Below are 27,636 nucleotides of genomic sequence, written 5' to 3' on the forward strand. Positions count from 1 at the left end.
TCCCGAGTTAAGCGTGTTTGAGCCGGGGAAGCTTAAAGATGGGTGACCCTTGGGAAGTTTGCATAGGCCCATCAGGATAAGTTATTCCGGTCCATCTTATCATTCAATGCGGGATGTTAAAGGTAGTATCAGAGCAACCCAGGCCGTGTGTTGGACCATGTACTAGCCAAAGGCTAGGGGTATTGGACCGGGGACCGTGTACTAGCTAAAGGCTGGGGGTACTAGACCAAGGACATTGAACAAGGGAGAGCTGGGACCAATTGTAAGGTCGCATTACGAGGACGTCATGTGCTCAAGGGGGGAGAATGTAATACCCCAAGAGTCCAAAGAAGGGTAGTATATATCGAGGATAAGTAAGGAAGGAAACAACACCAGCTGATTACCTTTTGGGCTGAATGTAGGCAAAGAACTCCCAAGTTAAGCGTGGTTGAGCTGGGGAAGCTTAAGGATGAGTGATCCTTGGGAAGTTCACATAGGCCAATCAGGGTAAGTTGTTCTGGTCCTTCCTATTGCTCGATGCAGGATGTTATAATTACAGCAATTTTGTTTTTCTTAAGTGGCTGTAACTGCTTCATATTTCCTTTGTATTTCCTTTACTATTGTAGTTTCTATAATTTCTTTTCTTTTACTGTTGTATTTGAGAATATTTTTGTTAGACACTTAGTAAGAGAGAGAGAGAGCATGTTGGGGTTAGAATAGGACAAAGGAGACGGTTGCAACCATTTTAGGGAATGATCTGTTGTGGCAACATCATCCAAAGGTCTTGTAAATACTCCTCAAGGCCTCGAGGAAGGATTATCGAAAATCAAGAAGAATATCTACTTCTCTCTCAATTTCTCTCTTCTCTCAGTTCTACTTCCTTCCCCCTATTCTTCTTCCTACTTTCCTACCATGGACTACTGATTTGCACCGAACCAGGAAGTCCGCCATTATCTCTGCTTGGCAGTGACACTTGGCCATACCATTTTTTTGCAACTGAGTTTGTAACTTCTGTTGTAGTAAAAACTTTAGACTTTCATGATCTATTTTAATGATAAATATGCCTCCCTCTAAATAATGCCACCACTTCTCCACAGCCATTAACATTTCTAGGAATTCTTTCTCATAGATGCTCAACCCCAAGTGCCTTGTACTTAAGGTTGGGCTCAAGAATGCCAGTAGCCTCCCCTTTTGGACTAGGACTGCCCCTATGTCTACCCCACAAGCATCAGTCTCCAATACAAAGGGTTCACTGAGGTCTGGCAATCCTAAAGTTGGCATTGTACTCATTGCTTCCTTAAGCTTTTTGAAAAGCTTCTTCGGCCTCTTTACCCCATTTGAAGTTTCCCTTCTTCAAGAGATCAGTTAGTGTCTTGCTTATAACCCCATACCCCTCAACAAATCTCCTATAATAGTCGGTTAGGCCAAGGAACCCCCTCAAAGCCTTCAAGGTTGTGGGTTTAAGCCCAGTGACCATGGCTTTCACTTTCCTTGGGTCTGTCCTAACCCCATCTCTTGATATTAAGTGACCCAAATATTCCACCTGATCTTGACCAAAGGAACACTTAGACCTTTTGATGAAAAGCTGGTTAGATCTGAGGACCTCTAGGGTGATTCTCAAGTGGGTTAAATGTTGATCCAGGGTTGGACTATAAACAAGAATGTCATCGAAGAATTCTAGTATGAACTTTCTCAAATAAGGCTCAAATATTTGGTTCATAAGTGACTGGAAAGTGGTTGGGGCATTGGTGAGTCCAAAGGGCATCACTAAAAATTCGAAGTGTCCATGATGGGTTCTAAAAGCAGTTTTATGGACATCTTCGGTTTTCATTTTAATTTGGTGATAGCCTGGTCTAAGGTCTAGCTTGGAAAAAATAGAGCATTATGTAGCTCATCCATTAGGTCTTCTACTAAGGGTATAGGAAATTTGTCTTTTATAGTTAGGGTGTTTAGTTATCGGTAATCCACACATAAATGCTAGGAACCATCCTTCTTTTTTACTAGAAGGACTGGTGAGGCAAAAGGGCTGTGTCTAGGTCTTATGATGATTGGTTTAACATCTCCTTCACCATTCTTTCAATTTTTGTTTTCTGAGTGGGAGAATATCAGTAGGCCCTGATATTCACAAGTTCAAAATTGAGCTTAAGGTTGATAGAATGGTCTAGGTTTCGGGTGGGAGGTAGGGTGTCAAGCTTAGCAAATAAGTCCTCAAATTCCACTAGCAATTTATCAATAAGGTAATTAGAGTGTACCTGGCCAATATTCCCATGTTGGTTGTTGATTGACAAGGTTAGTTCCCCAAACATCATCTTCTCAGGTCCCTCTTTCACTGCCACAATCGAAAACAATTGAGTCAACTTGCTCCATTTGCTTCTAATGACTCTATGCAGCCTCTTCCTTGTTATCATCTTACATGTACCGATTTCTCTTCCCCTTTTAGTGTCATCCTTTTCCCTCCTTTTTCGAAAGACACTTCCATCCGATTAAAGTCAAAACTTATGGGAGTAACCCCCTTCATCCAGTCAACCCCTAGGACCACGTCACATCCTCCCAATTGTAGCAGCCTGAGACCTGCTTCAAATTCTTCTCCTTGCATCTCCCAATTGAATCTGTGGCAATCCGAATTACTCAGTACCCTTTTCCCATTAGCTACTATCACACTCAAGGGTTGAGTGTCCGAGAGTGGACACTTCAATTTTCTAGTAGTGCCTTCATCAAGGAAACTATGAGTGCTTCCACTATCTATCAAAATCATTAAGCTCTTGTCCTTCACCTTTCCCTCTACTTTGATTATTTTGTTGTTGGTCAACCCTTTCAACACATGGAGTGAGATTTCTCCGTTGTCTTCATCTCCAGACTCCTCACACTCCTCAGTTCCTTCTCTTCCTTCTTCCATTCCTTCCCCTGAGTCTCCCTCCAATAGGAGAATTTGGCGCCTACATTGATGTCCTGGGAAATACTTATCCCCACATCTAAAACACAAGTCGGGCTGCCTCCTCTGATCATTGAATTTCCCACTTGAGTGGAGTACCCCCAATTGCCTAGCTTTGGTGTTACCCCTAACCCAATCACGGTTGAATCCCTCCCCCCCTTGATGGGAGGTTCCCATTGTCATAGCCTTATTTTGTTGCCTCTGCTTCTTTATCAAAGCCTCAACTACCATCTCTTATAGTTTAGCACTCTCTACTGCTTGTTCAACTGTTCGAGGTCTGATCATCTTAACCATAGGCCTTAGGTCATCACTTAAGCCACTCAAGAAGCTAGACACGAAATAGGCCTCAGAGAGATGAGGGTCCTGGCTGCTCATGAGAGATCGAAGCTCCTCAAATCTCTTTAAGTAGGATTTCAATTCTCCCACCTGCCTTAGTTTATTAAACTCTTAAATAATATTTGACATACTTCTTTCCCCGAACCTCTCGCACAGTTTCTCAGCAAATTCTCCCCAAGTGAGATGATCCCTCACACTAGTCCACCCTTGGTACTAAGCATCTACTACGTCATCAAAATAGGTAGCCGCTAAGGATACTCTTCTCCTTCTGGTATTTCATAGCATTCGAACATCCTCTCACACTTCCTTACCCACCAGCGTGGGTTATCTCCTTCGAAGATAGGGATCTCCATCCGAGGCATGGGAAACCTCGACTGTTGACGATGGCCATGCCACGGCCCCCATCTGGCATTGTTTCTACCTCTTCATCCTGTCTCCCTCCAATGTCGAGAGTTTTAAGCCTACAAATTGTTCTATTGTTTTGTAAGAGAGGCTATGTTCTATCTCTAGGAGCAAATTTAGGGGCCATACTCACCGAGTTTTGGCATGTGAATATCAACATAAATTGTTGAAGTTGTGTTCCTAACTCCTCCCTCATTTGCGCCATCTCCTCCCGCATTTGTACTAGTGTCCCATCCAACCTTCTTTCCAACCCCCCTATGGAGCCTTCCATCTTATGGTCAATTGCCATGATCGCCTCATGGTTATGTCCATTCCCTAGCTCCAGCTAATCAACTCACTTTTGGACTTCAAACATGGAAGAGCTGACTTGCTGTAGCTGGGATTCCAAGTTCTTCATGCAGGTTCCTTCCGCCATGAACTTCCAATAATCTTTGGCTGGAATCAAGCTCTGATACCAAATTGTCACTGCCTTTGGCAGAAATAATAGAGTTTCCCTCCTATGCTAACAGAATTGACAATTGGAAATTAAGTACAGTAATTGCAATAAAGGAATTACAGCATAACAAGGAAACAAAATAAAGACCGGACATTAAGGAAAAAAAATTTAAAATAGCCATAGTCGTGACACATCTTCACCTCAATTACCCTTATATTTTTGCCCATATTATTACTTAACTGCCCAACTTTCCATGCCATAGAACAGAATTTGTTTCGTAATTGCCAAATAATATCTAAAAAATGATACATGTCAAGCCTTTATTCCACTATGTGGGATCGGCTAAAATCCAAAAACCGATGTCTTAATAAAAAAGTATTAAGAAAATGTCACCACAACAATATAGTAGTTCAATTATTGTAATGATGAACCACAAAGGAACTTTTATTCCTAATAAGTTAGCATCAGAAAGTCACATCATTCTAATTCAAATTTTTTTTTTACAAAAATTCTTTTTGTGAAGGACTGCACTAAAATTTATATAAATAGCGTTTAGCCCCCACAAAAAGGAAAAGGGAAAAAATGAGTTTTAGATGCTTGCAGAAAGAGATCATTTCCATTTAACTTCAATAAACTTCTTCATTGATCATATTGTAAAGAGCTGCTTAATTGTGGTCTGTGGATATGCATGCATGAAAATCAATCAAGAAGGCAAACAAATATACAGAACAATCCTTACCCAATCATAATTTTTGGAAAGAAATTCAGCTACAGTTGATTTATGCCTTGTTAATAGTTCCTGCAGCAAAATTATCCAAGTCAATGATAACAGAACTACAGTACAAGCACGTAATGACAAAAGAGCAATCACTCACTATTTCAAATCCCATGATATACTTCATTCAACTATTGTAAAAGAGAGACCTCCTGAACCATCTTTCCTATTGTTAAAAGTAGATGTGGTACATATAATGTCTAAAAAGTTATAAAATTTATCAAACTGCAATAATATGTTTCCACACATAGATACAAGGCAACACTGTTTGTATAATGGATGGGACAATGGTTTATCTATGCCAGGACAACTGTCCACAACCCCTTTAAGGGATAATGTAATAGATCACATCTTCCATTATGTAGCCAGTAAAGATCATTTGGCTTGTGCATGAAAGAAAAGAAGTATTCTTATATTCTAGACAAAAAAATCCTCAGACAAAAAATGGATATAAGACAAAATATAACAAAATAGTTTTTAATAGTTGAAGATTGGGAATGTAATTTCACATTGGTGAACCCAAATTCTAATTGTCACAGTTGATGGGATTACTATGTAAACTCTTTGTCAAGTGGAACTACGTCTTAGTAGGGGATCTCCCTTTGGCAAATCTAGAGCACCATATGATAATAAATGAACTTTTTTATTGCAAAGCAATGAATTATAGCATCAAGCTGCTCCAATAGGGAAACAAACTCAGCGCATGCAGACCAATCTCTAATGCAGGTTGGCTGGTTGTTCTTTAAAAGGGGGATGATGGTGCATGCATGTGCTCTGTGTGTGTGTGTGAGTGAAACATACAGAGAGGAGAGTAAGACATGGAGAGCTCTGATCACTAGTTCTTTCAACCATACTCAACCTTGAAAGTTGCAGCAGCATCTGCAGAAATATCAAAATTTGGAAGTTGTATATAATCGAAAAACTTTTTCATGTGCTCCGATTCCAAAACATACCTAACAAACAGAGCAAAAGGGACCAGAATGGTTAACATAATTAACAACATAGGAAGAAAGCATACAACAGTAGAAGCTCACATATTTCTAATAACAAAGAAGAAGCTCCTAATAACCATCTTAATTGGGACAAAGACATACAAAATTTTAATTCTGTTCAACAAAGCTTCAGACAAAACCATTATGACATTTATAACCATATGCCATTAACCATATACCTTATAATAGTGCATGGATATTGTGAAATTAAATTGGTTAATGAAATATAGGTAAATATTGGCATAGTCCAGGAACTGAGATATATGCAATAAAGGCAATGAACCGTATGTAATATTTATGCAAACATGGTTAACATGGAATGATTTATGAAGGCATCATTGTAGGCATACATACACTTGCAATGATTGATCAGGGCATCATGAAGGCAAAATGGCTTACTGTAGAGCAACTGAATTCTAGAGCAACAGAATTCTATGTATCGCTACTCCTATGTCACTCTTTCTATAGTTTACGAATTTTCACAGATAACATTAGATCAAAATGAAAATTACTGATATGGTCCCTAGTTTGAGATGTAGTTATGGGTCTATGGACACAGAAATCTAGTCGGGATTAGGATGTTTCTGCAATCTTTTTCCTTGATGACCTATCTTGAAAGACTAATTTGGGCTCGTTTGAGAGAACCCAACGATCTCTTTAAGTTTAGAGAGGAACTCTATTTTTCTGGATAAAAAAACCTGTCCCTTCTCCTTGCAGAATAGCCATTTAAGTGCATCTGGTTACAGGAAAACTAGAGAAACTAACCACTAAAAGATGGGTAACCACCCTTACAGAAAAAACTAACTGGCACATCCAGGAAACAGGAATATCAAGAACTGAAGAATAAAACTAACATAAACTGAAAAGTAAAACTAACATATTAGCTTATCATCAGGCTGACCTTTTCTTGCAGCCATGTGTAAAACACTGGTACACTTGGCCGCTGAATGGGATCACTCTGACTCGGCTATCATGGCTGATATGTCCTGATGGAGAATTCATAACATTCACACATATAAGCAAGCATCATTCTTTTAAGATGTATGTCAAGTCCTTGAATTGGGACTTGGCAATTCAATAATTCCAATTGAAGAAAAGGGAGGGAAAAGGTGAAATAGAAGAGAGAGATTGGAAAGATCAAGAGACAGAGAGAGAGATTTATTCATCAATCCATTGGTAAAATCCCTAAGTGCCATAGGTCTTCTTATTAATAAGACCTCTAGCTATACAATGCTTCTTCTAACCTCCTAACTATCTCCTTCGACTGTTACAACAACCTCTCCCGCTCTCTAACCTCCTAACTGCTCTAACAGTCTATTAGAGGTAGAAATTACAGAATAACCCCCAAGGTCATAACAATCCCCGCCCCTTGAAAGAATTCTTGTCCTCAAGAATTTAAAGAAGTCCCATGGCCTTCGGAAACTGTTTCAAAAGGTTTGGGAGGTATTCCCAAGTGGTGTGGTCTGGATGTAGATGTGACCACTGAACTGGTACTTGCGTCATAAGTACTTTGCCTTCATATAGTACTCTCTTCTGTAAAATAGCGCGGGGTTCGATTACTTTCTCTGCCTCTTCCGTATTGGGTGGTAAATCTATCCGTATATGATCATCTGGTGCTGTAGCCTTCTTTAATAGTAAAACATGAAACACCGGATGGTTTGTCACACCTTCTAGTAACTCTAATCTGTATGCAACTGGACCTATTTTGGCCACAATAGGATAAGGTCCAAAATACTTGGGGCCCAACTTAGAGGGTGGTACTGATGTATATGGTTGTTGTAAGAATCTTCTCACCTTGAGATAGACTAGATCAACTAACTCAAAAGTCCGGTCAGTCCTCCTTCTATCTACCAACTGCTTCATCCGGTTCCGGGCATTGACCAATTCTCTTTTTAAGATGGTTAACAATTGCTGCCTCTGCTGGAAATAATGTCCTACTTCTGCCATAGTAGGGAAGGACTCCGAAATGGCAGACAACAATGTGGGTTTATACCCAAACATGGCTTCGAAAAGGCTCCTCCGAATGGCACTGTGATAGTTGGTGTTATACCACCATTGTGCCAATGATAACCGCCGATTCCAGCTCTTAGGTTTAGTGAAGCACATACACCTTAGATAGGTCTCCAAACACTGATTGACCCTTTCCGTTTGGCCATCAGTTTGAGGGTGATAGGCAGTGGACAAACATAAGCCTAATCCCAACTTCTGGAACAATTCTTGCCAAAATGAACTTGTAAATACCTTGTCTCGGTCGGAGACAATAGTCTTACAAACCCCATGGATGCTTGCCACCTCTTGTGCAGTAAATGGATGAGATAGACTAATGAAATGGCCAAATTTTGTCAAACGATCTGCCACTACCATAATTACATCTTTGCCTTCCGATCGAGGTAGACCCTCCACAAAGTCCATAGAAAGCCCTTCCCATGCTTGTTGAGGTATTGCTAAAGGCTGCAATAACCCCAGGTAAGCTACATTTTCATGTTTACATCGCTGGCATATTCCGCAAGTCATCATAAATTTCACTACATCTGTCTTTTGCTTAGGCCAAAAGAACAATTGTTTGACCACCTTTTGGTAAGTAGTTCTTATCCCTGAATGACCCCCTACCAGTGAACCATGAAGGGCTCGTATTATTCTCTCCTTTAATGCACTGTCATCACCTACTACCAACCTGCCCTTGTGCCTAATCAAGCCATTGGACAACGTATAATTTGCCATTGCAGTAGGTTGGATTGCCAGCTGTGCTTGGAGACTCTGAGTCCATTCTGACTGTCCGTAGCTGACTTCTAATTCCCCCATCCACTCAGGTACTACTACTATTATAGCTTGGCAGGCTGCAGTTTCACCTCTCTTGGATAGTGCATCAGCCACTATGTTTTATTTTCCCCTGCGGTACTGAATAGTGTAGTCCAGCCCCATAAGTTTAGAAACCCCTTTCCTCTGCAGCTGAGTATGCAGCCTTTGTTGGCCTAGAAATTGTAAACTTTCATGGTCTGTGCGGATCACAAATGGTTGGCTCTCCAAATAATGTCGCCATTTATCAACTGCTCCGAGCACTGCTAACAGCTCCTTGTCATTCACAATTAATCCCAAGTGTCTTGGAGACAAGGCTTGACTTATGAAAGCCAATGGTCGCCCTTCCTGTATCAACACAGCTCTCACACCGGTGTCACACGCATTCGTCTCAACTGTAAATGAGTTAGAAAAATCTGGAAGAGCTAATACCGAGGCTATAGACATGGATTTCTTAAGGGCTAAGAATGCTGCTTCTACTCTTGGATTCCACTGAAACCCTTCCTTCTTTAGCAATTCAGTGAAAGGTTTGCTGATAATACCATAGTGTTGCACAAATTTTCGGTAATACCCAGTCAAACCCAAGAAACTCCTCAATTCCTTTACATCTCTAGGTCTAGGCCACTCCAACATTGCTTCTACTTTCTTTGGATCCGTCCATACCCCCTGTCCACAAATAATATGTCCCAAATATTCTACCTCCTTCACAACAAAGGTACATTTTGAGAGTTTAACATACAATTAGTGAGATTTAAGGATCTCAAATGTAGTGCGGAGATGCATGAGGTGGTGTTCAATAGTGGGGCTGTAAACAAGGATATCATCAAAGAAAACAAGGATGAACCTTCTCAAATAGGGTAGGAAAATCTGATTCATCAAAGCTTGAAATGTGACAGGGGCATTAGTTAATCCAAAGGGCATAACAGTGAATTCATATAGCCCTTGGTGGGTTCTAAATGTTGTTTTGTGAATGTCCGATGGGGTCATTCTAATTTGATGGTAACCAGACCTAAGGTCTAGTTTAGAAAATATTTTTGCACCATATAACTCATCTAATAGGTCATCAATCAAAGGTATAGGAAACTTATTTTTGATAGTGTTGGAATTAAACTATCTATAATCTATGCAAAACCTCCAAGTTCCATCTTTTTTTTTTAACAAGGAGGACTGGGGAAGCATAGGGACTTTGGCCGAGCTAAATAATGGCTGAGTCTAGCACTGTTTTCACTTGCTTCTCAATTTCAGTTTTCTGCACAGGAGGGTATTGATAGGCTCGAACATTGATAGGTTCTGAGTTTGATTTAAGGTGGATTGAGTAGTCCAATGGTCTTTGGGGTGGTAAAGAGTTGGGTTCTGCAAATAGATCCTTAAATTCTACCAAGAGTGAATGCAAATTCTCTTAAAAACATACCTTATTTGTGAGTTGGGAATCGATGTTAGTATCGATAAGCTGAAACTCTGCATTTTCTTGACTGTCACTTTCTATTTCCTTTGCTTGTATAGAATAGAGTCGGGCTATCTGCCCTCCCTTCTTCAACATCATCTTCTGCAGTTGTTTCCCTGCAATCATCTTGCACTCTCCTTGCTCCAAGTTGCCCAGCAAGGTCAACTTCTTTCCGTCGATCACCACAGTGACTTCTAACTTGTTGAAGTCAAAAGTCAGGGGACTTCCAGTCCTTATCCAGTCTATGCCGAGGACTATATCACATCCACCCAATTCTAAATTCTCAAATCAGCCACAAATTCTTGCCCTTGCATGATCCATGTAAATCCTAGACATTTATAATGATTGTACATCCTATTTCCATTGGCTACTGTTACCGCTAAAGGGGTGGTGGCTGTCATGGGACATTGGAGGCTTGTTGTTATAGCTTCACTAAGGAAGCTGTGAGTGCTTCCACTATCGATAAGCACCATTAGTCTTCGTTTTCCCACCTGTCCTTTTACTTTTATAATCTGCCCCATAGGGCTTCCTTTTAGTGCATGGAATGAAATCTCCCCTCCTTCCTCTCTTAGCCTTTCTTCTTCCTCTGGCTCCAACACTTCTTCACCAGCTATGTCCTCTTCTTTTGTTTCTTCTACCATCTTTTCCCCATCAATTCCTTCCATATTCATCAGCTAACTTTTGCACTGATGACCCGGACTATATTTTTCTCTGCATTTGAAGCACAACCCAAGTTGCCTTCACTGCTTTATCAAATTTCCCTTGCTTCCATTATTATTTACTGGTGCCTTAGAATTCTGTTGATTATACCATGTTAGCATTGGCCTTGCGTTTCCCCCTCCATACTCTCTCGCTGAAATACTGGGTTTATAGGGAACCTTATGTTTCTTGAAGATGGCTTCTAAGGCCAATTCTTGAAGTCTTGCTTTTTCCACGGCCTGTTTGACGGATGTCAAAGTCATCATCTTAACCATTGGTCGCAATTCCTCCCTCAGTCCACTAATGAAGACCAATACCAGGTACTGCTCTGTAAGTCCCGGCTGTACCTTACTCACCATCAATCTCAATTCTTCAAATCAGGCTTGGTATTCAATCACCGTCACTTCCAGTTTTAGCTTGTTGAATTCTTCTACTACATCAGTCATGTATTTCTCCCCAAAACGTTCACATAACCTTCAACAAAGTCAGCCTAGCTTCCCTACATTCCTTCATCTTGGATCCATCCTTGATGCCAAGAATCTGCTTCTTCATTCAAATAAGCCGCTGCCAAATTTATCTTTTACGCCTCTGGAATTCGGTAAAATTGGAAGAATCGTCCACACCTTCTCACCCACCATCGTGGTTTCTTCCCTTCGAACATCGAAATCTCCAATCTTGGCATGGGAACATGGTTCTGAGTCCCTACCTAGTGATTCCTTTCCATAACTTCTTGCATCGCTCCTTGATCTACTTCATCAAGAATCCCTTGTGTGCCCAAACGATTGCCCTGGTGTGGCAGGATCGGTTCAAAAGTCTGTCGGGGTGGGTATTTCGGTGGTAAACGGAATTGGGGTAGCGAAGATAGCATGCTTAGCAAGCTGTAAATCCTCCGCCCTTACGTCTCTACCAATTCTTGGCATCGATTTGTTACTTCTTGTTGTTTCTCCATAGCTGCTTGCATTACTTCTCTCCATTCAGTCAATTCTTCTCGTGTTTGACGTAGGGTCTCCTGGGTATGGGTCATGCCCAACTCCAACGATTCTAGCCGAATCTCCCATTACTTCATACGTGTGCCTTCCGCCATTGCGCCCTGAATTCCGAACCTCACAGCCAAATCGTACGGCTCTAATACCACTTGTCAAGTCCTTGAATTGGGACTTGGCAATTCAATAATTCCGATTGAAGAAAAGGGAGGGAAAAGGTGAAATAGAAGAGAGAGATTGGAAAGATCAAGAGAGAGAGAAGGATTTATTCATCAATCCATCGGTAAAATCCCTAGGTGTCGTAGGTCTTCTTATTAATAAGACCTCTAGCTATACAATGCTTCTTCTAACCTCCTAACTATCTCCTTCAGCTGTTACAATAGCCTCTCCCGCTCTCTAACCTCCTAACTGCTCTAACAGTCTATTAGAGGTAGAAATTACAGAATAACCCCTAAGGTCATAATAATGTAGCTGAACTACAATGGGAAGCAAAATTCTGTAAGAACATTATATGTATGATTATAACTTCATAGGAAAAAGGCGGGATTTAAAAGTTGAAAAGCAAGTTAATTTCAAGAAAAAAAAAAGTGTTATAGAGATAAAAGAGATTGAACTGTAGAAGGAGAGGCTAGCCAAATGTGGGTTGAGACTTATGATAGCTATTACTACTTAAAAAAGAAACACATCAAGCCTTAATCCCGCCAGGTGGGGTCGGCGGTACTGTTAGACTATGACCAAAACAGTTCTAGGTGAGTGGTAAAAGCCCCGAACACAAAAAGTCATGGTGGTGAAATAAAGTGGTATAAGAAAAAATCAAAACCAAGAGATCTTGTTACAAGACTTTACATACATGCTGTAACGACAAAAATGTAATGAATATTTGGCAAAAATGAAGTAAAGAAGGTAGTTAGTGTAGTAGAGTCAAAACCTTACAAATATTTGTACAATCAACATAACACGAGAATACACATTAGCTAAAGTAAGGGAAAGAAAAGAAAATGATTTGAACCAAGTAAAATGTATAAAAAACCAAAATTAAAAGCTGCTAGTAAATGAGGGGCCATCAAGGAGAGATTAAAGGAGCATTTCTTGAAGTTATTCAACGATGGGGGAGAAACAAGTTATCAGCTCCCAAGGATCTTACCCGTAAGGATAGAGAGAGAGAAATTAGGGAAAGAGAGAGAGAGAGAGAGAGAGAATAGGAAAGAGAATGTTTAGAATTTGTTGGAATAAATTGCATATCCATCAGTGGAAGGAATCAGTTGTATATATAGCTGGATTCTCTTCCCCATGTGCGGGTAACCGCTTACAGTAGGGGAATGCACAACCTGCCCAAAGCAACAACAAACTTTGTACCCCCCTATAGCATATTCTACTAATTTGCAATTCCTTCCTTCCTATTACATTTAATTACTATATCACCCCCTCTTGCTACGTGGATCATGACACAAGTGTTAAGTTGGAGCACTTAGTAACTCTAAAGAAGATAGGAATCATATCTTCTATAGACATATTTGTCCAAGTGAAATAAAGCAAACTACGAAACAGGCAAAGAATAGTAAAGCTATTGGACCAAATAATCCCAATAGAAACATAGAAATGCAAAGGAAAAGAGGGCTTCTTGTTGATTTCTTTTTGGGCTTGATAAGGGGGCATTTTTTAGTTGACTAAAGTATGTAATGTGATCCTTACATCAAAAAGGATATTAGACGAGTTGAGAAAAAGTACTTTAGTGCCTATTTATAAGAATAAAGCGCATGTTTAAAGTTGGAGGAATTAAGCTAGTAAGTCATTTTCTGAAATTTTGATCTAGGGTAATTGCAAAGATTAAAGAGAAAAACCAAGATCTCTAATTTGGTCTTATGCCTAGTAGGTCAACAATAGAAGATCGCTACTTATTGAAATGACTAATGAAAAATCCAAGAATAAACAAAAATATTTGCATATGGTATTCATAGACTTGCAAACACCTACGATAAAGTCTCCAGAGAAATCTTTTGGAAGGTGTAAGAGAAGAAAAGAGCTCAAATTGCTTTCTGTATAAGTTATTAGGACATGCATTATCAAAGCAGAAATGTGCATTAGGAATTGTGGAAGAGATGTCGATTCTTTTCCAATTACAATTAGACTACATCAAGGATCTACATCGAGCCCTGGCCTCTTTGTTCTTGTGATGGATGAACTCATAAAGCACATTAAAAAAAAAAAGTGCCTCAGTTTATGCTATTTGCAGACAATATTGTGTTAGTGAATGAGACAAAAGGAGGATGAACAATGAACTTAAATCATGGGTAATAGTAGATCGAAAACTGAATATAACAAATTAAAAGTGTGGATAATGTCACTGTATGACTTAGAGATCAAGTTATCCCAAAAAAGATCAATTTATGTATCTTGTATAAATTCTTCAAAAAGAATGAAGGATGTTACTAGATGTTACTCATAGAATCAAGATACAATGGTTAAAGTAGAGAATTGCATCTAGTATTTTATATGATCCTAAAATCCCTTTCCTAAAAAAGGTTGTAGAACAACTATAAGACCATCTTGGCATATGGCTCAAAATGTTAAGCAGATACATACCAAGATTTGCAAAATATAACTAAGCCTAAAGGACATTATGGTAGATGTGCAACCATATAAGAAAAAGTAAAATAATAATCAGGTTATATATATAAGGTTGGAGTCAGATCTATTGAAGATAAAATGTAGGGGATTTGTTAAAGATGTGACAATAAAACATGGAGCAACTGGATGAAATGGAATAAATTTGTAGGAAAATAGGGAGAGTAAGACCAAAAAGACTTGGTGGAAAATCTTAAGAAGTTTCAACATAAAACAGGACACAATGGCCTTACAAAGGATATGGCCATAAAGATGGCCAAAGGTCTATAATTCATGTAGCCCCACCCAGTAGAATTAAGGCTTGTAATTATTGTTACTGTAAGTTTAGGAAGAAAACCCTAGCTTTTAATGTGTATTTACACTTAATTAATTCATAGACTATACACCTATATATATATATATATACAAATACAATGGGTCATGGGCTCTAACATAAAATTAACCCTAGACTATAACCATATAACTCAACACTCCCCCTCAAGCTGGAGCATATATATCATATGCACCAAGTTTGCTACAAATATACTCAATTTGAGGACCCCTAAAGACTTAGTGAAGACATCTGCTAACTGGTCATTAAAATTGACAAAATCTATGGTAATACAGTCAGATAAAATCTTCTATCGGATGAAGTGACAATCTATCTCGATATGTTTGGTCCTCATGAAAGACTAGATTGGAAGCAATATGTAATGTAGCTTGATTGTCGTAAATTAATCTCATCTGTGATATCTCCCCAAACTTGAGCTCCTGAAGCAATTGTTTTAACCAGATAAATTCATACATTGCCAAGGCCATAGCACGATATTCTGCTTCTGCACTCGACCTAGCAACAACCTCTTGCTTCTTACTTTTCCAAGATACTAGGTTTCCTCCAACCAGAACACAATATCCTGAAGTAGACTGTCTATTAGAGAGAGAACTTGTCCAATCAGCATCAAAATATCCAACTACTTGAGTATGACCTCTGTCCTCATACAATAGTCCTCTACCTGGAGCTCCCTTAATATACTTGAGAATCCGGACTACCGCATCCCAGTGGCTATTGCAAGGAGACTGTAAAAACTGACTGACAACACTGACTGAAAAAGAAATATCTAGGCGAGTGATAGTGAGATAATTAAGTTTTACAACTAGCTTGCGGTATCTCCCAGGATCAGCAAGAGGCTCCCCCTGTCCTGGTAAGAGCTTTACATTAGGGTCCATAGGAGAATCTGTAGGTTTACAATCAAGCATCCCAATTTCTTCTAGAATGTCTAACACATACTTTCATTGAGAGATAACAACACCAGAACTGGACTGAGTAACTTCTATGCCAAGAAAGTATTTAAGTAACCCCAAGTTCTTAGTCTGAAAATGATAGAAAAGATGTTTCTTCAATTAAACAATACCATCCTGATCATCACCTGTAATAACAATATCATCCACATAGACAACCAAGTATATGCACCTCCCATGTGATGTGTGTTTATAAAAAATCGAATGATCAGATTCACTACGAGTCATACCAAAGTCTTGAATGACAACACTGAAACGACCAAATCAGGCTCGAGGAGATTGCTTCAACCCATATAGCGAGCGACGAAGTTTACAAACCTGCCCAGACTCCCCCTGAGCAACAAACCCAGGAGGTTGCTCCATATAAATCACCTCCTAAAACTCACCATGTAAGAAGGCATTCTTAATGTTCAATTGATACAACGACCAGTGGCACATAGCTGCTATAGAGAGAAACAAACGCACAGAAGACATCTTAGCAACAGGGGAAAAAAGTGTCATCATAGTTAAGACCATAAACCTGAGTATACCCCTTGGCAACCAAACGGGCCTTAAGGCGATCAACCTGCCCATCAGGACCCACCTTGACAGTATACATCCACCGATAGCCAACAAGAGATTTCCCTGGGGGTAAAGGAACCAAGTCCCAAGTACCATTGGCATGCAAAGCAATCATCTCATCCACCATTGCTTATCGCCACCCCAGATCAAAAAGTGCCTCACTAACAGTCTTAGGTGCTGAAACAGAGGATAAGGAAGACACAAAAACACAAAAAGGAGACGAGAGACGGTGATAACTAAGAAAATTATAAATGGGGTGAGGATTGCGAGAAGAACAAGTACCTTTCTGAAGGGCAATAGGAAGCAAATCCTCAAAAGGCAGGACCGCAGCAGGTGGAGAGACTGGAGCAGGATGTGAGGTAGCAGAAGTCACTGAAGTAGTAGGAGACACAGGAGAAGGCGCAGGAACATCTCCACCGGGAGTAGACCGAAGCTGACAACACCAATGATAAACCTGCAATGGGGTAGAAGAAGGAACAGGGAGAATAGGAGCAGGAGGACTCGCAGGAAGAGGGATTGCCTCAGAGATGGGTTGACACTCGGAATGAGGCGAAGAGTAGAAAGGAGATGACTCAAAGAAGGTAACATCCGCCGAAAGAAAATAACGGCGAGTGTCAGGAGAATAACACCGATAACCCTTCTGAAGGCAAGAGTAATCAAGAAAAATGCACTTGATGGACCGAGCAGACAATTTATCTTGACTGGGAGACAGGTTATGGACAAAGCAAGTGCAACCAAAGACACAAGGAGGAAGAATATATAATGGTTGATCTGGAAACAAAAGAGAGTGAGGAATCTAGGGCTGAAGAACTAAGGAGGGCATCCTGTTAATGAGATAGCAAGCAGCAAGGACAGCTTCAGCCCAAAAGCGAAAGGGGATATGATGATATAGAAAAAGAGTGCAAGCAATTTCAATCAAATGTCTATTTTTAGGCTCAGCAACCCCATTTTGCTATGGTGTATATGCACAAGACGACTGATGCAAGATCTCTTGAGAAGACATAAAAGTAGTAAAGAGAATAGAAAAATACTTAGGGGCATTGTCACTGCGCAATACTTGGACAGAGGTATGAAATTGCGTTTTGATTTCAGCACAAAAGGATTCAAAAATTGAGACTAACTCAGAACGATTTTTCATTAAATATAACCATGTGCAACAAGAATAATCGTCAATAAACGTTACAAAATATTGAAAACCCAAAACAAACACAACACGACTAGGATCCCAAACATCGGAATGAATTAAAGCAAAAGCGGACACAGCCCGATTATTGACACGCTTTGGAAAATAAGTGCGAGACTGTTTTCCAAGTTGACAAGACTCACAATAAAAAGACGACAAACTAGACAAACTGGGGACCATCTTCTGAAACTTAGCCAAACTAGGATGTCCCAAATGATTATGGAGAATAGCAGGAGACTCAGTCACCGAGCAAGCAATAGGAGATGCAGGAAGGTTGAGATGATGGAGACCCTGCGACTCACATCCGACACCAATCATCTGTCCCGTACTGCGATCCTGAATAGTAACAGAATGATGATCAAAGGTGATAGAACAATTTAAGGCACGTGTAAGTTTACTAACAAAGACAAGATTAAAGGGACAATGAGGAAGATAAAGGACAGAATTTAAAGGCAGAGAAGGTAAGGGTTTGGCAATGCCAACAGCTTTAGCAACCACTTTGGACCAATTGGCTAATGTTACAGAAGATAAAGAAATAGAATTAGTAAAATGAAAAAACAAATGGGGATTACCAGAGATATGGTTAGAAACACCTGAGTCCATGACCCATGGTCCTAAAGAGGATGACTGAGCGAGACAGACAGTGGAATCACCAAAGTGGGCGACAGAAGCAACTGTGGATGAGGATTGCTAGGATGTCTTATACTTGAGATACTCATCATAATCAATCCCAGTGAGAATGACAGATTGCGGTGGATGACCATCAAATGACTCAGATAGAGAACCATCAGCATTAGTACCATTAGCATGAGTACCATTAACACAAGGAGGGCAGCCATGCAACTTATTACATTGTTCCTTAGTATGCCCTCACTTGTGACAGTAGTTACACTTGGGACATTTGCCCCGATTACCACGATCACCTCCCTGTTCGCCACTACTCTGAACCTGTGAAGCCATAACTGAATGATCACCTACAGAAGAAGGAGGTACTGTAAGAACAGATGAAACCCGAAGAAGACGAGAATACATTTCATCCATAGTAGGTACAATAGGACTAACAAGAATCTGATCACGAACAGGAGTAAGCTCAAGACCAATGGCAGCAAGAGTACACACCATGAAGAACTTATCCCGCTGAGCTAGATCCTCTACAGCAGTCTTACCAGCAAATAACATGGAATTAAATTCAGCTTTAATAAAGGCCATCCGACCAAGAAAATCAGGAAAAGCCAGACCCTACTGTAGTAAACTGAGCAGATTAGACACCACTGAATACAAATGTTGAATGTCATTAGTGTATAGTGCCTTGGCCTGAGCCCAAAATGCACAGCATGTGGTCTAGTTAGTATAGATCGGATGAAGAGAATGATCAATTGACTGCCACAGGAGACTGCACAACAAAGCATCAGCTCTCTGCCACTCAGTTTTATATGTGGTCACATTCTCAGCCTTGGTAGTTAGATGATCCTGTAAACCTTGACCCATACACCATAGTTCAACCGCCTTAGATCAAGAGATATAATTGGAACTGCCCATCAACTTCTTAGTAGCAATGGTTGGAGAGGGAGACAGAATACCAGAGAATGAGCCAGATTTACTGATACCAGCCATGTTGGACAAAAGAGAGTCCTACAAGATCAACAAATCTGAAACGAAAGGGGTTAAATAAGCCAAAAAGAAAGGCTGGATGATCCAACACAGAGAATGAAGCTTGGAGGCGCGCTGGAGCGACAGACGGTGGATGCCGATGACTGGTGACGGCGGATGGCAACAAAACCACTAGAACTGTGATGGATTGGAGGAGGTGAGTACAATGGTGAAGATGGTGTTGCGATCGGAGCACTGGAGAGAGAGATCGGATCAAAAACGTCTCCGTGAACAGTGCGACAGAGGCGGCGTGTGGCAGCGGCAACGACGATGAGCCTCTGGGGGTCGACAAATCGAAGGTCGGCGAACGCAACGGCGGTGGCTATGTGCATGATTGGTGGTCGGACTGTGAAGACCTGCACAGACCAGTAGCGCGAGCAGCAGGAATGCAGTGGGCGACGAAGACAGTGGCATGGCAGGCTTCGGTGGTCAATGGTAACGCGATCGACAGTGGTCTTCGATGATGTGGGCAGCGGCAGCTAGGGTTTGTATGGTAGCTACTAGGGTTTGCTAGGGTTTGTATTTGGCTCTAATACCATGTAAGTTTAGGAAGAAAATCTTAGCTTTTAATGTGTATTTACACTTAATTAATTCATAGACTATACACCTATATATATATATATACAAATACAATGAGCCATGGGCCATGGGCTCTAACATGAGAATAACCCTAGACTATAACCATATAACTCAACAATTACTATTGTGTGTGTTCTCATGGGAAAAACATGCAATTTCATCTTCCAAAGAGCAAATAATTTTCAGTTCCAGTTAGCCATCATAATAAAAGAAAGTACACATACGACTATGTACACTATGTTTTCAAATCTATAACCAAAGCAACCCAAGTTTGGCTCACCTTGCAACACTTTGATGGCGTATGCAATCTCTCAACATTGCACCATAATGTAAAGACATTTCTGGGTTCTCGTAACTAAATGAACCAGCAAACCATATCAGTCAAGTTGATTAACAGAACATGTAGAACAAAGAATATGGCTAAAATCTAGACCGTAAACACAGAAAGTCAAAAAGGGACAAAACAACTCTCCCCTCCTCAAGATGTTTCAATTACATGAAGCCACCACATGTAAATATTATGAAATATTGTATATGTATACATAGGGTGAGATATGAATTAATTAATCAAAAAAAAATTCATAGAAAAGGAGGAGAAAATGTCAAGAAATCTCTTTCTGGCTATGTAAAGAGCTGTTTCTCCTCTACCTTTAGCAACCTTTATAAAAGAAAATAAAACCCTGGTAACATTTCCTACATCTTCTTTATTGAATATAAATATTGAAATACTAAAAGAAAAAATGGTTCATTTACACTATCCAAAAAATAGTCAGCAGACAACATAATTAATATCTGATTCAAAAATCTGGTCAAACATAAAATCAATCTTCCTCCTTTCAAGGACTCTTAATCTTCCCATTTATTCCCACTTAGCATATCCAAAAAATAAATAGTGGGGAAAAGTAAGCTAACAGTGACAAATAAAAGATTTCATTCGACACTGCAGAAGTTAAGCTGCAAATATATGAATACATAAAACTTAAAGTGCATATGAATCAGTATGTACATAATAATGATAATTTACTACAAATTCTTCTTGCAACAACTTACCCAGCCACCAAAATATCAAGTAGATCTAAGTTCTTTTCCAAGTAATCACAAGAAATCAGCCGTGACTGAACTTGTTGCCTTTGCAAGTTGGCAACAACTTGAGTGGCATCTTTACGGGTCTGCAAAATTGGCCATGCAATGAAAAACAAGATGAAGTTAAGGGTCAAAATAAAGAGTTGCAGTCCATGAAACTGGGAATGACAACAGCAGCAGCAGCATATCAAACCTTAATCCCACTATGGAGGGACTATATGAGTTCTAGCTCACCAGTCAATTCTTTTCATTTATCTAGAATTCATGTTATTTGATCCAATGAGTTTTATGCCAGTTGTTGGCTACTTAATAGCCTTTCCACAGAACAGGGGAAAAGAAAAAAAATCATCCATACTAAATCTGACAATTTGATTCAGTAGGTTTTAAATCTATGTTAATGAACTCCGTATGAGTATTGGTTACAGGCATGCGGTCTATATATTACATATTCTTAAATCTTTAATCTCAACATACTAGGATGTGTCCAAGACATCAATATGTGGACAGGTGGTGAACAATTAATGTAACATATATTGCATAATATTCTAGAATAAAATTGTATTATTGTTGAGAAAGATTGTTCAAATTAAATAAAACTTGGGAGAAAAAAGGAGATAAATGTCTCTTATCCAGGTTAGAAGTTTGAATTTTTCTATAATATCAGAACACAAGTTTCTTTTTTCTTCAATTATTACTGGAAAAAAAATAAGAAAAGCAAATAGAAGATGCACTAGACACAACTCAACAATTACTTTTTTGGAACCAAAGGCCATGAGTATGCAAGAGCCAATTGAGGAGTTTATGTAACAACAACAACAACAATCACAAGCCTTAATCCCATTAGGTGGGGTCCACTACATGAATTCTAAACCTCCAACCATAGGAGTTTATGTAGCACAAATCTAAATTATGTAGTACAGATAGGAGAATGTGCTAATACTACCTCTAAGCTCAACTTTGGAAGGCACACAATTAATAGGCGCAGCATATTCTCTCTAAAGAACTCCTGGGTCAACTGTGCACAAGCTTCTGATACTGGTTCAGCTTCACTATTTCCATAAAGAGTTGACTTTATCTCCCGAATTAGCTTACTTAACTCCGTCATCTGCAGACCTTCCAAGGAGGTACCAAAACCAAATATTGGTAAATAAAAAGCATGCACAAATAGGGTGAGGTATCCAACTAAGGGGGTAATCATCACGTAAGTAACAATGCGTAGGCAATAAAAATTCTCAAAAATTCAAATTCAGTATCATTCTCAAATGCCAAAAAGTTGCCTTGGAAAGTAACATTGTATATGTACATCTGTCAAGAGGCGGGTTAATTCACTGCGTGCATCTGCCAATCAAACTATGGAAAATCAATGCAATATTTCTCTTCTTTTCACATTACATCAGTTTAGAAATCCTTACAGAATCCAAGACCCGTTATTATCCTTGGCTTTAGAATGCCAAAACATATCAGAGTCCAGATGCATATTGTTTCAGGCAGCCGTTTGCAAAGTTTCCACTAGGCCTTGCCGATACAAATAAGTGCATAACAGATAAACTAAAGTATAGAATAACACAGATAGACAGAAAATCATCGTCCAACAACACACCAATCCTTAATCCCATCAGATGAGTCTGGTTAGATACATTTTAGCTCACCAATCATCTCCAGGTCCATGCATTACCATAATAACCCTTCATGCAACAGAACCAGTTAAAATTGATTAAGATAGATAACGAGCATAACTCATTTCGAGCGCGCATATTCTGCTTAGCAATTCGTTGTTTCCCTAATTGCTTATTCATCTCAATCATACCTTTTGGAAGAGTTTACGCCTTGCGACTTAATTGCATAAACAATTTAAGAAAAAACGAAAATTTGATGATATAATAACCAAGAAAATAACAGAAAAATTATTAATGAGGAGCAACGTAAATCATCATTGACATAGATCAGAATAAACTAAGCGAAACAGACAAAATCTACATCGCTGCATATAATATCGGATCGAAATTGAGACGAATGAAGGAAGGAACCTTCTCTTCGCGCTTGGAATCGCGAGTGCCAGAACTCCGGTCTAGGTAGGTGAGGAGATCGCCGGCCTGCAGAACCAGGTCAGCCGGCGTTTTAGGCTTAGACTTGAAGAGACTCTTCATCTTCTTGTTATCCGCTTCCCCCTTAGGCTCTGGTAGCGCTGCCTTCGCCGCCGGTTCCGGCAACGAAAGCTTCTGAACCACCGCCGGTAACGGCGAGGCTCCGCGCACCAGAGTCTGGGATCCGCGCGATGACAAACAGAGTCCTATGTTGCTAGAGGGGGAAAATCTTCTGTATTCCGTAGGGGTAACAGTTCTTCTCCGACAGGGGAACGACTCGATCCACGCTTCAATTGGATCTTCTATCTATGTATCTATCTATCATTCTCATCGATCAACATGCATTCTCTCTCTCCCTCTCTCGTGTACGCACATTGATTGAATCGCGATAAGGACAGATTCAGGTGTCTGTTTTTTATTCCATCGCTAAATAACAAATATAATCAGTGAGGGAGATTCAAGTGTTTTTTAATACTTATTAATTTTAAAGCATAATTACACTAATCATATATGGGGTTCTGCATAATTACAGAGATTCTCTCTCTAATTTGAGATAGAATGATTCTCTCTCATTTTAATAAATATTATCTAAAATTTTAAAAATTTATTATTAGACAACCACCCATCCATGGTCATCTAGGGTGAACCCTTGCTGGTTGCCCCCAAATGTCTTGGACTATAGGAAAATTCTAATTTATTGAAAGTCCCAAGCTAGGACTATTCCATTATACCCTAGGCTAGTGATATACTTATTTGCCCTAATGGACATAACCTAGTAGTTGGGATTGTACACGTGTTGATCCCAAAAAACTCTGAATTTAGTTGCTATATAGTCGATGTTGGTCTTGTGTTCGAATCTTGTTAGTAGATTCTGTGATTTAATCCCCTACAAAAATCTTTGAGCTGAACTGCGAGGGCCCTAAGATAAAGGGATTTCACCTTTTGGTTTCAAATGATATATTTATTTACTTTTTGTTTTTATAAGTACCAAAAGGATTTTTGTTAGAACCAATTACAATGGTATATGGTGGTCTCCCAATTGGTTAGTTCCACAAAGATTATTCTAATTTGACAAACTTTAGCCTTTTAGATGATTTTGCAAGCTGAATTTACTTATCATAGAGTTGGGTTTCCACATATCAATACACTATGCATATCTCATGCTGTATTCTAATCAAGTAAACCCAAAATGCCCTTTTAGCATTTTTCCTTGCCTTATTTTCTAAGATAGCATTTGTTAAAATAATTAAGATAAAGTTATATCAAAATATGATTGTAATATTTTTCGAATCAATTTATGAAATGGTCAAGATAAGAGTAGAAAATATTTTAATATTTTTATCAAATTATTTGTTAAATTTTTTAGAATACATTTGAGAACATATACGGTATTTTTTTTTTATCTGTAAGATTCAAAATATGCTTATTTAGAAAGAAAAATAGATAAGCATATATGAAAATGCTAGATAAGAAGTCAGATTACTTCTGTTCTAAGAGTCGCCAAATAAGTTTAACAAACGTATTGGAAATGACAAAAGTTTAGAATATTTTTCACATCTTATATTTTTCAGTCTATATCTTAATTAACAAACACTACCTAAGTAAGGAATTCTTTATGGTCTTTTGGGGGAATTTTATATTTGTTGAAAATGGAATTATATTGTAAAAGCTATGGAGAAAAACACTAAACCCACGTTTGATGGATTTAGGTTCTATCAAGCCATTGTAAATCAGCATATTGAATGGATAAGTGAATGAAGATTATGGTTTAAAATGGAGAAGAATGCACTTATTATTGAACTTCTAATGTGTATCAATCTAGAAATTAGCCGACACCATTGGTTATTCACATTATTTGTCTAAACAAAGAGTAATCAATTCAAATATAAAAAGATGATAATTTGTTAGACTATTGCTCAAATAAAATTCGTCCATGACACACAATTGTATAAAAATCACACAAACCATCAACAAACATCTTCTATCCATCTTTTTTTTTTCTCTCCAAACAATGTGCAACATCATTGAGTCCATCCTAGTTATTCAAATCTCTTCCCCAATATTTTGTGTGTTCACATGTACTTCTTTGGTCACTATAGTGCTCAAAGGTGAAAATGGATTTCGATAGAAGTGGTAATGCTAGCCATGTGAAGGGGGGAGAGGGAAAAGGAAAGTGAAGAAAGAATGGAGAGATATCATATTCAACACCAAAATCACTTGGTTTTTCAACCTAGGTAAGGTTAGGATGGGGTAAGGTGTGAGGAAGGGGAGGCATGGATGCCATTGTTGAAGATGAACCACCACAATCATTGCCTATGTTAGAAGAAAAAAGGAAAAAGGGATAAAAAAAAAAGATAGAAAATTGGAAGAGATTTTTTCATTTATCCTTTATTACCTTGAATCCTCAAAACTTTTAACCTATCATAATTTCATAGTTACCCATATACCTTGTGGAGTTAATCAATTTATGTTTTGATGATTATGATATTGTTATAATCAAAAACTTTAATTATCAATATATCAATAATCTGAGTGAGCTCTTGTAAATCATGTCAAAATCTTGTGTGAACTACTCGAGATTGTATAGTGTGTATATAGTCTCCAAATCAAGTGAATGTAATGTAAAGGTTTGTTTTTACCAACTTTCAAACCATCACTCAAATAACTAAGTGTTAGCTATCAAGTAGACAAATATCTTGGAATTATTGTTAATGTCAAACTGTGTGTGTTATCAAGTGTCAAGACAAGCAGTGGAATACTTATTTGAGCGACTGTTGTATAGGTTAAAATATTTTTATCATTCAATCAATCGAATGATCTAAAAATCATTATCAAGTAAAAAGAATCATCATTTGAATAATCATTTTAATCAATCAAATGATAACTATGAATATATTAATCATCATCCGAATAACTCACTTAATCAATCGAATGCAATTTGTGAGTATCTAAAAAATCATTCGCATAACTTAATCATTCAAATAAAAGTTGCGAACATCTTAATTATCATTCGAATTACTATCTTAATTAATTGAATGAAAGGTATGCCAATATCAAATCCATATATTAAACTTATTCTAATAATTAAGATCATCAATTGCACAATCAGTTCATCAATAAAATAATGAAGATTAATCATTCGAATGATATATATATATGTGTGTGTGTGTGTTAAATTGAGTCAAGCCATAGTGCCTTAGTTTCATACGATTGATATTTTATACTCAATTGAATGATAAGTAATTCAGTCGAATGGGAAAATACCGTAGTCGATAACCTTGTACTTAATAGAAAATAGATTCTTGTGTCTCTTCATTTACTCGACTAATTGGTATTTAATACTTGAATGATAACATGCTCAATCAAATAACAAAGAATAGTCAATCGAATAATTTCTATTTAGCTTATTTTCCAAATGATTAAACTAACTTGTTATCGAGTTTAGGTATTATTAACTTTATGTAATCAATGGCACCTCACACTTAGGGGGGGTAAATTGGGTGTTTATAAATTTTAAAAATTTGTGAAGATTTTAAATAATAAATAACAAAATAGTGAATTGTAAGCTAGAAAATGAAAAAATCAAGAATGCAAAAGACACAAAGATTTAGAGTGGTTTGGCTCAACCCAGCCTACTCTACTATTTTAGCTCTCCATTAGAGATTTCAAAATTCACTATAATCTCATACTTTACTTTATCAAGTAGGCCGCTAGGAATTTACAACCTCCTACTTATACCTAATTAGCTCTTCTAGCAAACTGTTAGGAAATATACAATAATGAATACAAAAAAGATTATCTGAGAGATGAATCTTCTTAATTACAATATCTCTCAAATAAATACACAAAGGCTTAAACAAGATTTTGCAAATGATATATGTTGAATGGATCATGGAAACAAGGAATTGGTTGCAGATTATCACCTAATCTAGCTTTCCTCCTAATCTAGCTTTCCTAAATCAAGAACAAATCTTATCTTATCTTTGGCATTTAGAAAGAAATCCTGTTTTAGAGATTTCCTATTCTTGTTTTGTATCTTTTACTTTCTTTGTACCATGTATAGCATATCTTTCCCTTTTATGTAACTTTCCTATGATGTATTTCTCTTCCCTATTAATAGGGAATTTAATTGTCGTGCATAATCAAGGAATAATAGAGAAGTATTCTTGTTTCTCCTACATTCTTTAACCTATTTTCTACATAGTAACAAAGCCTATTTATCTCTGATTATCAACTATGAGCCTTTATTGTCACGGTCTCTCCTTTGTTTCTTTTTTTTTTTTTTCTTGTTTTTTTTGCTATACCTCTCTATAATGTCAGAAATTTTTGAAACTGCTTCTCCAATGTCAACAAGAGAAGTGATGCTGATTGAGCAATATGTCAATGGGGCTCTGGCCAACGAGCCACCGGGAATGCACCATTCCTACCGTCTAGATGGTGGGAATTATCTTCAGTGGTCCTAGTTGGTGATAACTTTTTTGAAGAGCCAAGGAAAAATAGCCAATCCCACCGAACCAGTACCTAAGGCCACAGATCCTAATTTTGCTGCATGGGATGTGAAGGACTCAATGTTAATGTCCTAGTTTTAGAGTGTAATGCTCCCTGAGATAAGTAAAACTATATGTTTTTACCTACCGATAGGGATATTTGGGAAACAGTTAGGAGAACCTACTATAAGGTGCAAGATGTACCGGTTGTGTATGAAATTAAACAAAAATTAGTAGTATAAAACAAGAGTCTTTGACTGTAACTAAGTATTACAACCTGATGAATGGCTTGTGGCTAGAATTTGACCATTATTATCAAGATATAAAAATGG

The 27,636-nt window shown here is 38.4% G+C and overlaps 1 protein-coding gene across 3 annotated transcripts in view; it reads right to left on the reverse strand.

Annotated features, from left to right (window-relative positions):
- The window catches only part of LOC127794890 (putative MO25-like protein At5g47540), a 36,501-nt gene extending 13,275 nt beyond the window's left edge, over positions 1-23,226 (reverse strand). The window contains exons 1-6 of one of the 3 annotated variants that reach the window (XM_052326178.1): positions 22,761-23,225; positions 21,677-21,838; positions 20,701-20,819; positions 19,931-20,005; positions 5,720-5,813; positions 4,825-4,884 (exon numbers count right to left, since the gene is read on the reverse strand). In XM_052326178.1, the coding sequence (XP_052182138.1) occupies positions 4,825-4,884; positions 5,720-5,813; positions 19,931-20,005; positions 20,701-20,819; positions 21,677-21,838; positions 22,761-22,880 (630 nt within the window). In that variant the 5' untranslated portion in view covers positions 22,881-23,225. Of the gene's footprint in view, positions 1-4,824; positions 4,885-5,719; positions 5,814-19,930; positions 20,006-20,700; positions 20,820-21,676; positions 21,847-22,760 lie in introns of all 3 variants that reach the window. The other 2 variants (XM_052326180.1, XM_052326179.1) reach the window with 2 other exon arrangements.
- Positions 23,227-27,636: the final 4,410 nt, after the last annotated feature.

The sequence above is a fragment of the Diospyros lotus genome, chromosome 2 (assembly GCF_014633365.1).
Source record: "Diospyros lotus cultivar Yz01 chromosome 2, ASM1463336v1, whole genome shotgun sequence".
NCBI classification, from domain to species: domain Eukaryota; kingdom Viridiplantae; phylum Streptophyta; class Magnoliopsida; order Ericales; family Ebenaceae; genus Diospyros; species Diospyros lotus.